Source organism: Vanellus vanellus, assembly GCF_965231255.1.
Source record: "Vanellus vanellus genome assembly, chromosome: 1".
NCBI lineage: Eukaryota > Metazoa > Chordata > Aves > Charadriiformes > Charadriidae > Vanellus > Vanellus vanellus.
In genome coordinates this window covers 188,223,738-188,236,544 of record NC_138905.1, presented here as the reverse complement: position 1 = coordinate 188,236,544, position 12,807 = coordinate 188,223,738, and the positions used below count along the sequence as shown (strand labels likewise).

The following is a 12,807-nucleotide window of genomic DNA, read 5'->3' as shown; positions in this document are numbered from 1 at the left end:
GCCTCCCCCTGCGGCCGCGGCGGCCAAGCGCTGAGGGGTCCCAGGGTTCCCCCTGCCATTGCCGCCCGGCTAGGCTCCCCCCCTTCCTCCGGCACAACTGGAGGCGAACGGAGTCCCCCCCGCGCCTTCCCCAGCCACCCCGGGTGCACAGGCAGGCTCGGCCCGCGGCCGCCGCCCCCGCGACCCGCGCCGGTCCCAACCCGCCCCGGCCGCCGGTCGGCCCGGCGCTAGTTTCCGGTGGGACTTTGTGCGGCGGCGTTTCCCTTCCCCTCCTCGGCCCGGCCCGGCGGCGGCATCGGTAGTAGCGGCGGCAGCCTCCCCGCGGCCCATGCAGTCGCGGGTGCTGTGCCTGAGCGGCGGGGCCGGCGGCCCCACTGCGCGTAGGGTCCGGCTGCTCCTGCGGCAGGTGCTGGGCGGCGGGGTGGCCGCCGCGGGGCGGTCCGGCCGCCTGGAGGTCAGGGCGCTGCATGGCTCAGGTAACGACACCCCCAACAGGGGGTGACCCGGCCCGGGCCTCCCTACAGCCTCCCCCGGCTCCCCTTGTCCCGGCCACCCCCCGGGCCCTGACACCGAGCCCGGGGATGTGGGGCAGCCCCGCTGTCCCCTCAGCCAGGCGGCCTGGGGGAGGCCTGGAGGCAGGTTACCATCTTCTGGTTTGTCCAGTTGGCGCTGCCATCCCTGTTCCTTCTTATGCTTATGAGTGTTGCGTGAGGGGAAAGGGCAGAGTTCAGTCACGGGCTTGCAGGGATGCGGAGGGTGGCTGTCCATAGCTTCTCTTCCAAAGCGTTTCACCCGCAGCGAAGCAACGGAGCAGCCCCGTAGCCTGTACCTGCCAGAACCGCTCCTCTCCGTCAAGCGACTTATTAGCGCCTTGCGATGCTTTCTGCTCCTGCATTGCATGGCTTTTTCCTGCAGCTAAGCCAAAGCCATGTCCGTGTCAGGGGTTGCCAAGGCTGATGCCAAGGCAGCGTACGGTAATGAGATAGGGGTTTGACCTTGAGCTTACATGTGCTGGGAAGGATGACCTGAACTGTCCCAGAGTATCCTCTGGTGACCCTTGAGACAGATGACGGGCCTGTACAGGGAACACAAGTGGCGTTTGGAAACGGTGACATATGCCTGTGGTAGCTGGCACTTTTCAGGGCGAATGCCAAAAGCAACAAAGCTACTAAATACAGAGGGAGTAATGAGCGACAGAGTGACAGCAGGTGATTTGGATAGTGGGGTACTTGCTAAAGCTCTTAATTATACCCCTTTAATACCATCTAACTCCATTTTTATTTTTTAATCTGTATATTAGTTGATCATTTCTTTAAATATTTGTTTGGTTTCTCAAAGTTTTCTCAAGAAAGAAGCCTTTGAGGAACAAATAACCATAAAATTCCTTCAAGAATTTTTGAATAGCAAATATTTTATTGGTCAAAAGTACTAAAAAAAATAGTTATTTATCTTAAACAAATAGGAATAAAAGGGAACAAGTTAACAATGTATGAAACAAGCACCTGAAGAAGGCAGCTCAGTACTTTTCAGCCCCTTATTAGGATGACTAACCTTAAAAACAAGAAGAAATTCAACAAAATGAAACAGTAGCAAATGCAGTATTACTAAAAATATGTCACAATTTCCATGTGCTGTGGAATGTAACTGAGTGTAACTTAGCAGTATTCATGAATACACTGTATATGTAATGAATAATACGAGTATTCCCACTTGCAATCAATAGTTGTAATAGTTTTGGTAGAAAGATTTAAATCTCAAAGCTTTAGACAATTTTGTAGTTTATTAAAGGCAGGCTAAGAGATAATATTAGGGATATTTGCCCTCCCAGCACCTGAGACATCTTATTCATTGTACTGATTCCTGTGCTGTTGTGAATTTGGGACCTTGATATTAGGAATACCATTATTTGCGTTTTGTTGTGTTTTTTTTTTTTTTTTTTGATTAATTTTGTTTTAAAGATGATTGCATGTCCTTTTGCAGGCCCTGTCATTTTTTTGTGGTTACTGAAGTTACAAAGAGATGGTCTGAAATTTTGTGTGCGATATGTGTTTTTGCTATTTCTATGCAGCTGTTGTGATTACAAGTCTTGTTGTAAGCACTGTTGAGGTTGTGTGTCTCTTCTCTACTGATAAAATATTTCTGAAAAGGCTGGAAGCTAACAGTCAAGTAAAGAGCAAATTGCTCTCTACCCAGTAATTTGGATCTGACATCCCTGCCAGATTGGATTTACTGTCTGTGATGGTACCTTTTAAGTGTAAGGGAGAAACTGTTGCCTGATTTTGTCCTGTTATATGTGAAGCACCCATGCTTAGCTTTTCAGGTCTGTCTTTGTAATGCGAATATGGCTTGCTGGTGCACTGGGGGCTGTGGAGGAACTGCTAGAACTATTTAGTGGTAAAGCTTAAGAGAAATCTCAAAGTGAAAGACAGAGGCACTCAGTGACTAAAGGATAATGGGAATATCTGGGAAGGGTTTGGGTTTGCACACCTTATTTAATGAGGGAAACAATTTATAGTAGCAAGTGTTGTGGAAAGATGGCTAGCAGGATAATTTTTAATGCAGGTTTTGCATTTTCTTCCAAAAGACTGAAAAGAATCAGGTTTTTGTAGACTGCAGAATTATTTGTGATGAATTATTATTTTAAACACAGTATGAGCTGAACAAAGTGAAGTTCTACGTAACTCAGTTCACTGACATTTAATTATTTGCATCTATCTGTATGTAATACGAAACTTTTGAAAAAGTCTGACCGAATACACAATATCAGAGATTATTTAAGGGGTTGGTGGGAACAAATGCTGAATTTGGTGAAAACTGAAGAGCTGGAAAAATAAAAATCATTGCCAGTGAGATGGCAGTACAGGCAAAGGAAGGTCTCTCATGTGCTTTGCTGCTCAATGTACATAAAACAACTTATGCTGTGTCACTTGTGTAGACCAAAATGTATATTAGCTTGATTCACTGTTTTCTGCAGCTCTGCCTGTCCAGGTTCACTTCATAGGCTTTCCAAAACCTGGCTGGTCCCAGTACCTAATCAAACCCGTGTTTAAAGCCTGAAAGATCTGTGACACATACAAGAGTATCTGCTGAGTATAACAGAGTCAGTTGTGAAAACTGTATCAGACTTCAGAATCCTGTGATTTTAATCATCAGTATACAGGATCTAAGTGATTGTGGTAAAAATTTATAGTCTGAAAGAAGACTATGAATGGGACCATGTGTTTAGAAGGGGCTTTGTGTGTTTTTTTTTTTTTTTTCAAGGTCTATCACTGTCTAAAGACTAAAGAACTGATTGATGATGGATGCGAATGCTTTCCAACATTCCCTTTTCTGACTTTACCTGTGTCGTTATCTTGTTGAAGTTCACGTGTAGACAGCTGGGAGTGTGGTTCTGGCAATATTTTTTTCACTGGCAAAACCTATTTAAGAGACTTTGTTCTTTCACCTTTCTCTTAACATTCCTGCTATTGTTCATTGCCTCCATAGTGGTACTTAGGGGGCTGTGCGTTGTGGTGATTGAAACGGTTCCAGTGATTTGATTTATGACAAGGCCTTATGAACAGTTGTTGCATCAGCACAAATGAGAAAGCAGTGAATGGAGACAGGAATTTTCAAAGCCAGTTGCTGTGAAAATTTGAAGAGGTATGCCTGAGTTATTTCAAATTATTCCAACATCCATCCAAGAGAGAAAAGGTTGGTGGCAAAAAAATAGTGTCTTTTATTAGACACACTGATATAGCTGGAAGAAAGGGATGAGCTGTCAGGCAGATATGCTCTTTGGTAGGGTTTCACCGTTGTTCCCATGAGTAGATGTCAGTAAATAGCTTCTGAGTTTTAATATTTGGCAGTTGTTCAAAATTTTAATTTTCCTGTTTAGCAACTGTTACAGTCCTGATACGTGTTGATGTGTTCTGCAACTCCTGCCCATTTTAATACATGAGGCTGAAGTTGAACCTGCTTGGCAAACTCAGTAACTCAGGATAGTTGTGTAGGAGATGCCATAGTGAATTTTAAAGCTATATTGTCTATCTTGGTTATCTTTTCAGTAAATGGGAAGTTGTAAAAGCAATTCTATTGATTTTCAGTTGCAGTTTCTTTTTAGTTGAAATACATTATTGAAATTATACTAATGCATTTGATAGTTCAGTTTAGATTAGATTGATAGTCTGGCTTTTCTGCACTAAGCAAACTGTATTTCGGGAACCTTCATATAGTTTGAAAACCCTGTGAGCTAATTTTTCACGTAAGTAGCAGTGGCCACGGAAGATTTGAAAGGGAACACTGGGGATGTGGTGAGCATCTGTTACCGTATGACTAAGAGGAGGTAGTGGATATCGCTTTCTACAGACAGCTAGCAGAAACCTCCCACTCGTGTGCCCTCATGCTCATGGGGGATTTCAGCCATCCAGACATCTGCTAGCAGGGCGGTCTGGCATTGTGCATGCATTCTTGGTAGTTTCTAGACTGTGTTGGTAAAAATTTTGTAACACATATGCCAGCGCACCTAGTTAGGAGTAACTCTTCGCTTCATCTGCTGCTCACAAGTAGGAAGAACTATGGCCAATTTGATCATAGATGGATCACAGTGACCGTAACATGATTGAGCTGTGGACCTGGAAGAAGGCTGGTAAGGTGAGCAGCAGAATTAGGATTGTGGACTTAAGGACTGCAGGCTTTCACTTATTCAGGAGATAGGTAGGTAGAATCCCTTGGATAACAACCATGAAGAAGAAAGGTGCCCAGGAGACCTTGAAGATTTTTAAGGAAAAATTAATGACAGCTCAAGAATGACCCATTCCACAGTGCAGGAAGATTCGGTATTTCAGCAGGAGACCTGCTTGGCCAAGCACGGAACTTCTCAATGAACTAGAGCACAAAAAGGGGGCATACAAAATTGCAAATAAGGACAGACAACAGAAGAGGAGTGTAAAAGTGCTATTTGGTATGTAGGGACAAAATCCCTACCTTCTGACAAACTGCAGATCTTTAGTCCAGAGGGACCTCAATAAACTTGAGGACTGGGCCAACAGAAACCTCAAAAAGTTTAAGAAGGAGAAGGATGAAGTTCTGCTACTGGACTTAAGTGTGGCTGTGTCTCACTACAGGCTGAGCAGGGACTGGCTGAGTAGCAGCTTTGCTGAAAAGGCTGTAGGATTGTAGTGGATGTCTGGGTGAATATGAGCCAACACCTCATAGCGAGTAAGGTGAACCACAGACTAGGCTACATTAGGAGGAGTGTGTGCAATGGTAAAGGGAGAGTTCATCTCTAGAAAGCACTGATGAGGCTCTGCCTGGAATGCTGTGTCCAGTTTCATGTTCCCTGGTTCTAGGGAGGTAGTGAGAAACTGATGGAGTCCCCTTGAGGGCTACCAAAATTCTTAGGGACCTAGGGCACCTGATGGTGAGGAGAAGCTGATGGATCTGGGCTTGTTAGGTTTTCAGGGAGGGGCCTAAGGGAGGAGAAATCTGTTGGCAACTTAAAATTATAATTACAAAAATGATTAAGTCTAACTCTACTTAATAGTGGCAGGTAATATATCAAGAGGCAGTCATCACAAATTGGGGCTCGGGAGGCTCAGACTGTACAATTGGACAAACCTTTTTACTAGGGGAGTGGTGCAGCAGGGGAAGAGGTTTGCTAGAAAGGCTGTGAAGATCCATCCTTGAAGGTTTTTGAGATTCAGTCAGCCAGAGCCATGGCTCATCCGATCTTGTCTTGGTGGTAAGCTGATGTTGAGCAGGAAGTTGGAGAAGATGACCAGTATTTCTAAAGTGTTTTGGTAATTCATGAAATGGGCAGCTTAGTACTTCTTTGACGTGGTAAGCATATTACTAAGAGATATTCTGTATGTTATTAAACACATTCAAAACTGAATTTTCACATCATAACACTTTTGTCATTGAGCATTGTCAGACTCCTTACCTTCAGGGTATGCTATTGGCCCAAATGAAAAAAGCTCTCTGCTAAGAAATTATTGTAAGCTTCCTAAATGTCTGAATGTCAAATAAGATTCCGCGTCCATGTTGTTGATCTTCTACTAATGCAGAAAAACAGAGGAAAAAGTTAATACCAAGATTTTGTTTTAATGACACTTTGGACTTTAATCAGTAAAGAGAATCATTAACCTAAAGTAGACAATTGAAAAATCAAGTGTTATCTTCACAGCTGAAAATTAAAAAAAATAGAAGGTCTAACAATAACGTTGAGTAGAAATCGAGTAATATTCAAATTCTATGTTTGAAGCAATTATTTTCATTTTTTAGAGGGAAAGGCTTTCTTTCTCTTGCTCATAAAAAAGGGCGACATAAGTGAAGTGGATTTTTTTGCTTAGATTGGAGATGGGTTTTGTTGTGTAAACATCCAACTATTTTGGTCAGCAGCAGCTGTCAGTGTGCTGTGTCCTGGGGGCAGCAGCTGAGCTCCATCTCATCTCTAGGTGAAGGCAGAGGTGGTCAAGGAGCAAACCTAGTGAGTGAGGGGAATGGGTTTCTGTCCTCATATGTTTGGGAGACTGCCAGTACCAATATGAGATGCAAAATAGGTTAGAGTGCTACCCAGTGACTGTGTGTAATGTTTACAGCCATGAAGATGGTCAGTAAGAGCTGCTATGAAATGAGAGAAATAAGTAAGTTGTGTAGATAGGGCTGCTTCCTCTACCCCACCTCCTCTGCCTCTCCCTCCCCTCCCCCCCAGAATAATGGATTCAGAATAGTTGAGGAAAAAGAAAAAACAAATCCTGGAAAGTGTCATTTCTGTTTCTTCAGAATAAGTTGGCTCTTCGAGGATGAGGGCTGACACTCTTTTCGATGACCCTATGGAAATGTGCTGGATAAATATCAGTGAAAAGCCTCTTTTTTTTTTTTTTTTTTTTTTTTCCTTCTCATTTCCTTCATGTTAGAATGAAATTATGACCTGGAAATATACATTTGAATATAATACAGATTTTGAATTTTCCTCTAACAGGTGTGACCTTATCACACAGAAATTAATGTTAGCAGAGCTTAGCACCTTCACAGTTTTAATAAGCTCTTGCTGTTACTGGCTTTTGAGACCAGATGGATGGTCTGTGTACAAGTGAATGTGTAATATACTAAGATGACTGTTGGAGTGTGTTAATCTCACATAAATTGAGGACTAAAGAGTCCAAATGGCAATAATTTCAGCCACCTAAAAACTCAATGTTCCTGAAGCTTCATTGTAGTGTCTTATAAAAACTCTGATAATGTAAAGATTTGCACATGAGATTGGAACTGTTTCTGTTTTCTCAAAAAACTAAACACATGTATAGATCTGTGCGAGATGTTTTCTTTTGCTGTAGGATTTCTTTATTTAAAAATAGCCATTTCAAATTTATTCATTTCCTTCTTTTTTCTTAATGCGTTATTTCACCAGAAGAACGGTGAGTAGAAGAAATAAAACTTTTTCTGCTTAAGTTCTTAAATTGTAGTTGAGATGCAATCTGTTTATCTTCACATATGACCAGCGTTGCTGTAAATAATTTAAACAGCAGTGGCTTTTTCTTCTCAACATATAGGAAAACATAGGATTAAGGAATAGTCTCTTCTCGGGAGGGGGAGAGGAGAAGATGGATAGTTGGTGTGATAATAGCTTTTAAATAGAAGACCGGTCAAAGGTGCCAAGCGCACAATAAAGCTGCATCTTCAAGAAGCCTTCTTACTGAGATTATAGCATAAAAGCATCCACAGTGGGTCAGAACAAAGGTCCATCTAGTCCTACCATTCCATATCGGAGAATGATGAGTTGGAGGTGCTAAGGGGTAATAAATGCACAGGGTGCTCGTGCAGGGGTGCCCTGCCAAAGTGCTCTCCCAGCCTGCGGCTGCCTCCTCTGCAGCTCAGGGGCTTGGAGGTGGTGCTTTTCTGTTCAGTAGCCCTCACTGGTCTGAGTGGAAGAAATAGGCCTGCTCACCTGAAGAGCCCTTGGCAGTTATCATAAAAAGCAGACATAGGTATTAATATTGTTTTCTGTCTGTAGCTCTAAAGAAGAGAGCATATCAGGTTCAGTGTGGTTACTGGCTAGCTGTTTGTGCCTGTGTGAATTGCCATTTTGCCAGAGGTGAAATTCACACCCGTGTATTCCAGATGCAGTAGAAAGAGCTAGTTGCACATGTTGAGGCTGTTTTCACATCTCCTTCTTTCAGAGAGTCTCTTCAGGGTACCATTATTGGGTCACAATCTTTATGTGCCCCCAATTTCTAGCCCATATTGCACGGGCTCTCAAACTACGTGTTTTGTCTGTATGCTGATAGCCCCCTGAATGGGATCTCCCCCTTACCTTCTGGATTCTGGCTTATTTGGCACTTGTTTTGTTTCAGCAGCCCTAGCTTGTTGTGTACATTGGACGCTGCTTATATCCCACTGTTTTCCCCAAAGACTGTGCTACCTAAGATTACGGTTTTCTGTGTGGGAGATAAGAAACCAGGGGCACATCTTCACTGCTTGCCTAAGCAAGCCTGATACAGGCTACAAAGTCTCCATTGCAAAACCTCCTGTGTACAGCTTTTGTCCACAATAGTGTGGTTATTTGCTTGTGAGCTGAGTCGGAATATTTCATATTTCGTTATTTCATATTTCATAAATATTTCAATTTTCATGGGATATTTCATAATTTGCAGTGGAGACAAATAATTTGGGATATATGTTCTCAAATTATGAGCCTTGCTGATTTAACACCACCGTTTTACCAAGCAGGCTGTTGTCAGTTCCTTGCCAGCTGGTGAAATGTTGGAAAGAGCTTGTCTGGGATGACATCTCTGTTCAAAGAGTTTGGAAATGCAGTGGAAACGGAGTAACCAAACATGACATTTTAAATAAGTACAGAAGGAAAAAATGGGACAAGAAAATGTAGCCCAGGTGGAAGTGCGATAAGATTAGTGGGCTAATCCCTCCTGTGCTCATTTAGCTAGGAAAATAGATTCTACTGTCTTGGTTTATTTTTGCTTAAAGTTCTGTTAAACACTGCTAATATTTTTGCTTTGTGGACAGATGCAAGTTGGAGGCAACATATGTCTCCAGGCAGCAAAAGACTTTTTAAAAGCTGAACACCCTGACTCTATGCTAGGGATTTTGTGCTGCTGAGCTATCTCCACATCTTGCATATAGTTCCCTCTCAGCGCATTTGTCATGAAAATTTACAGCGACCGTTTATGGCTGGAATATTTGTGGAATTTTTGGACATGATAAGATGTGTTGATCAAGGGTTAGCATGTTATAGACTGACAAAAATACCACCAGAACAGATGCATTTTCCATTTTTTCACATAGACCAAACTCAGTTGGGTTTGGTTATTTTTTTAGGGAGTACAGGAAATCAACTAACTCTTTTCAGTACTGTGCCAATAAAATAGGTAATTAAAATTCTCTCCTGTAGATGATCTCATCATTCCAATGTATTGAAAAAGTCTGACACCTTGTTGTTTCAGCATCTTGTCCCTACGACTGTTTACGCATGAAAGAGCATTTACAACTTGAGCTGAGGTGATTTAAGCTAGGAGCTAATTAGTCATATACTTTTGTCTCATTGCAAGTTGGCTAGGGAATGGTGAGAAAATAAACTGGCACTAATTTCCTAAGGATATATTGGGCAACCTGCTCTTTTTAGAAAGTTAAAATTCTTCCTAGCTGAGCTAATGAGAGAGGTGTCAACTTTTGCAAGAAGCAGTGGGCTCCTAGGTTGTTTACATCAACTTGGAGGCGTTTTGGTCAATCCTGTAGCTGTTCCCTAGTGAGAAGGAGTAGTTGGAGCTGCAGCAGAAGAAGGGGAATGGGACATGATGCTTATGCAGTAAAATAGTTTTTCTGCCTTTAAAATTCAGAGAAGTGGGCAAAACCCTGTGAAAGCCAAAGCCTAGATTTTACTCCCTGCAGTGGTCATGTCTATTGTCCAGTGACTTTTTAAGATAAATAACACTTCCCAGAACAGGGACGAAGCCTCTGAACTGGAGTGTGTTTGAACACTTTAGGCTGAAGAGGGCACAGTACTCTTGGGTGAATTTGAACTGCAAATTCAACAAGGGCCAAGAAATGACCGAAAGCCCTGAACTGCTGCCTAGTCATTAGCTTAGCCCCAGCTCTGTTTGGGACCATTCCACTCCTCGGCTCCTGCAGAGATCTGACAGAGAAGGGTGCTTAGCTCTAGCAAGGAGGGTGGGGACTGCTTGTTGCTGCTTGTCCTTAGGACCAAGGATGAATCCTTGGCCACTTTTTATTTAGCAGTACTGCTGTTGTCTAAGTCTACTTTCTGGCGGGCCATTGAAGCACTGTATTGTCATGTAAAGTGCAGGAACAACCACCAGTTTACCACCTTCTGCCATTATTTTAAGGGGAAAATGGAGGGCTGATTATTTGGACTTTAAGAGCAACATGCAGGCATGTATGCAGGCTGTGAATCCTAGTCTCAGCATTGTTGTTAAGCCCTTAAATTTGGGCGGAAATCAGCTATAATCCTTTCTTCGCTGCTTCCTGTTTGTTGATGTAGGTGATTCTCCTCTGACTGCTGCAAATCTAGGTCTAAATGTGTAACCTTTCCCATGGATTGTTTGAGTCATGTCAGAACCTGGGGATTCTCAGTCCTGTGAGATGAGCAGTAACATCTGGGTATGCTGGAAGACAACTGCATTTGAGTGCAAAACTAGAGTCATTGCTTACTGAAAGGAGAGCTGCTGTATGTATGGGAGGAGTTTTAGGTGCCTCTGTCATTTTGGACAAGCTTCCTCTTCAGGATCTCCCTCTCTGGTTCCAGCATTGGTCTTCCAAACTCTTTGACTCAGTGCTGGAAATAGGTGACTGTAGACTGGGTCCTCTTGGATGCTATAGGACAAGATGCAGATTAACAAAAGGATTTTTAGAGTTGGATCTTGTTCATGGGCTGTGTCTTTTCTATGTCTCGTTTCTCAGAAAAGCACAAGCACAAGAAACAGTTCCAAAACTTGGCCTCAGTTCACGGAAAGGTAGTGTATACAGAGTGCTGTGGCAAAACTGCACCCCTGCACAGCAGTGTTACTCATGTAATCCTCTCCATCCTCATGCACACATTTCTGTGTCTGTTGGGCAGTGAAGCTGGTATTATCTTTAGCAACAGTAATGGAAAAAACATGATTTTACTAGAGTCATGGTCTTCATGGTCTTAATACTTGTGAACTCATTTGCATGGCCCAGATGTTCTCTTGAAAAAAAAAAAAATACACTTTGAGTTTGGTACCAGTCTGCAACTCATTTTCTTGGCTTCATGGGTTTTGGGTGTTGTGCTGTTTTTCTGCGTGACCACTGCTGCCTTGGTGCTCGCCCTTTCCCTGGCTGCAAACTAGATCTTCATGAGAAAGTACACAGGGCATGCTCTGCAATTTTTTTCAAGCCTGTGGGTGCAGAAAGACAGATAAGACAGGCAGGTCCTAGTAAGAGACCAGTAAATAAAATGACCAGGTGTTTTAGTTTCAGTGAAATGCAGAGGAAGAAATGCTTGAGATCTCTTAAAGGTGCCAGGTTCCGTAGCTGTACAATCAGAGAGTGCAGGAAAGGCCTGCTGACATGAATATGTCATTTCATACCTCCAACAGAAACTGTTTTGGGCTGCTTGAAAACCCAGGAAAATCATCACCCTCCAAGTGCTTCTCGCTGCTAGTTCTGCAGACAAACAGTCTAAGGATTTCATTTCAATAAATCAACAATGGTAGCTGGAATGGGGTAGTATAGTGAGCTTGAATTCCATAGCTCCCAACAAAGTAAGTTATGGTTATAACAACGGCAACAAAAGAAAAAAGTTAAGGAAAATTAATTAACTGTAAATTGCCTTAGTACCTGATCTGTTGAAAAGCAGCGGACCCTAATTAGTAAACTAATAATTCTCAAACAGATTAGAGGCTGTTTTGTGAACACACAGTCAGCCTTACCGCAGCAGACCTATGGTAATATAAGGACATTAAAAACTTAAAAAGTATCTGGAAACTAAAAGACTTCTTTCCTCTTTTTTTTTTAGGTGATACTGTCACTATTGGAGATGTGTCTTTTAAACTCAAAACACCGAAGAACCCAGAACTTGTTCCACAGAACTACAGTAAGAATCTGCTTTACTTTTGAATGGGTTTCAAGGCTTTATTAAAAAAACTTTTACTCACTCAAAGTCACTCCACTGACTTTACTGAAATTATCTAAGAAACATGTTTTGAAAAAGTGTGCAATTTGGGAAAGGCTATCTTTGCTGAGTTCTTTACTGTATCTCTGGTTCAGCTGGTTACACAGGAATCTCTTAACTTTGAACATAACTTGTGCCGCTGGTCAGTGGGACAGTAAAAGGGACTGTTTATGTATGTTTAAATATTTTGTTCAAAAGGGGTCTCATCCAGCAATTACTTCTAAAAATAATACAGTAATCTCAAATTGTTTGGCCATAAAACTGTGGCAGTTTAAAATTATCATTTGTTTGCAATATGATTGTATGTCCTAGGAGTTTTCTGATATATGCCAGACGTATGGTGTTTTTCTACTGTGATATTTAATATTCCCAGATTGTCATGTTATTGTTGTCAGCAAACATACAGATCTTTGAAATCCATCAAGTTAATAGGAAGTCAATTGCATAGTGATAAAAAATGCTATCAAATACTTAGAGAAGTCACAGCCAGTTATGCACATGAACAATGTGAATACATGTACTTAAAATTAATTCACATTATGGTTTGATACCTTGTTAAAAATGCTACGATTCTCACCTATACATATTTCCTGTTTGTTAAGAATATATACTTCTTGAGCTTTTCCTTTTGCACTGTGGATCAGCAAGTGAATCAC

The 12,807-nt window shown here is 42.1% G+C and overlaps 1 protein-coding gene across 1 annotated transcript in view; it reads left to right on the top strand.

Annotated features, from left to right (window-relative positions):
• Nucleotides 1-328: 328 nt before the first annotated feature.
• VWA8 (von Willebrand factor A domain containing 8) overlaps nt 329-12,807 on the top strand; it is a gene marked incomplete at its 5' end in the record, with an annotated part of 200,290 nt that continues 187,811 nt past the window's right edge. The window contains 2 exons of the mRNA XM_082496817.1: nt 329-476; nt 11,996-12,073. Of these exons, the coding sequence (XP_082352943.1) occupies nt 329-476; nt 11,996-12,073 (226 nt within the window). The remainder of the gene's footprint in view (nt 477-11,995; nt 12,074-12,807) is intronic.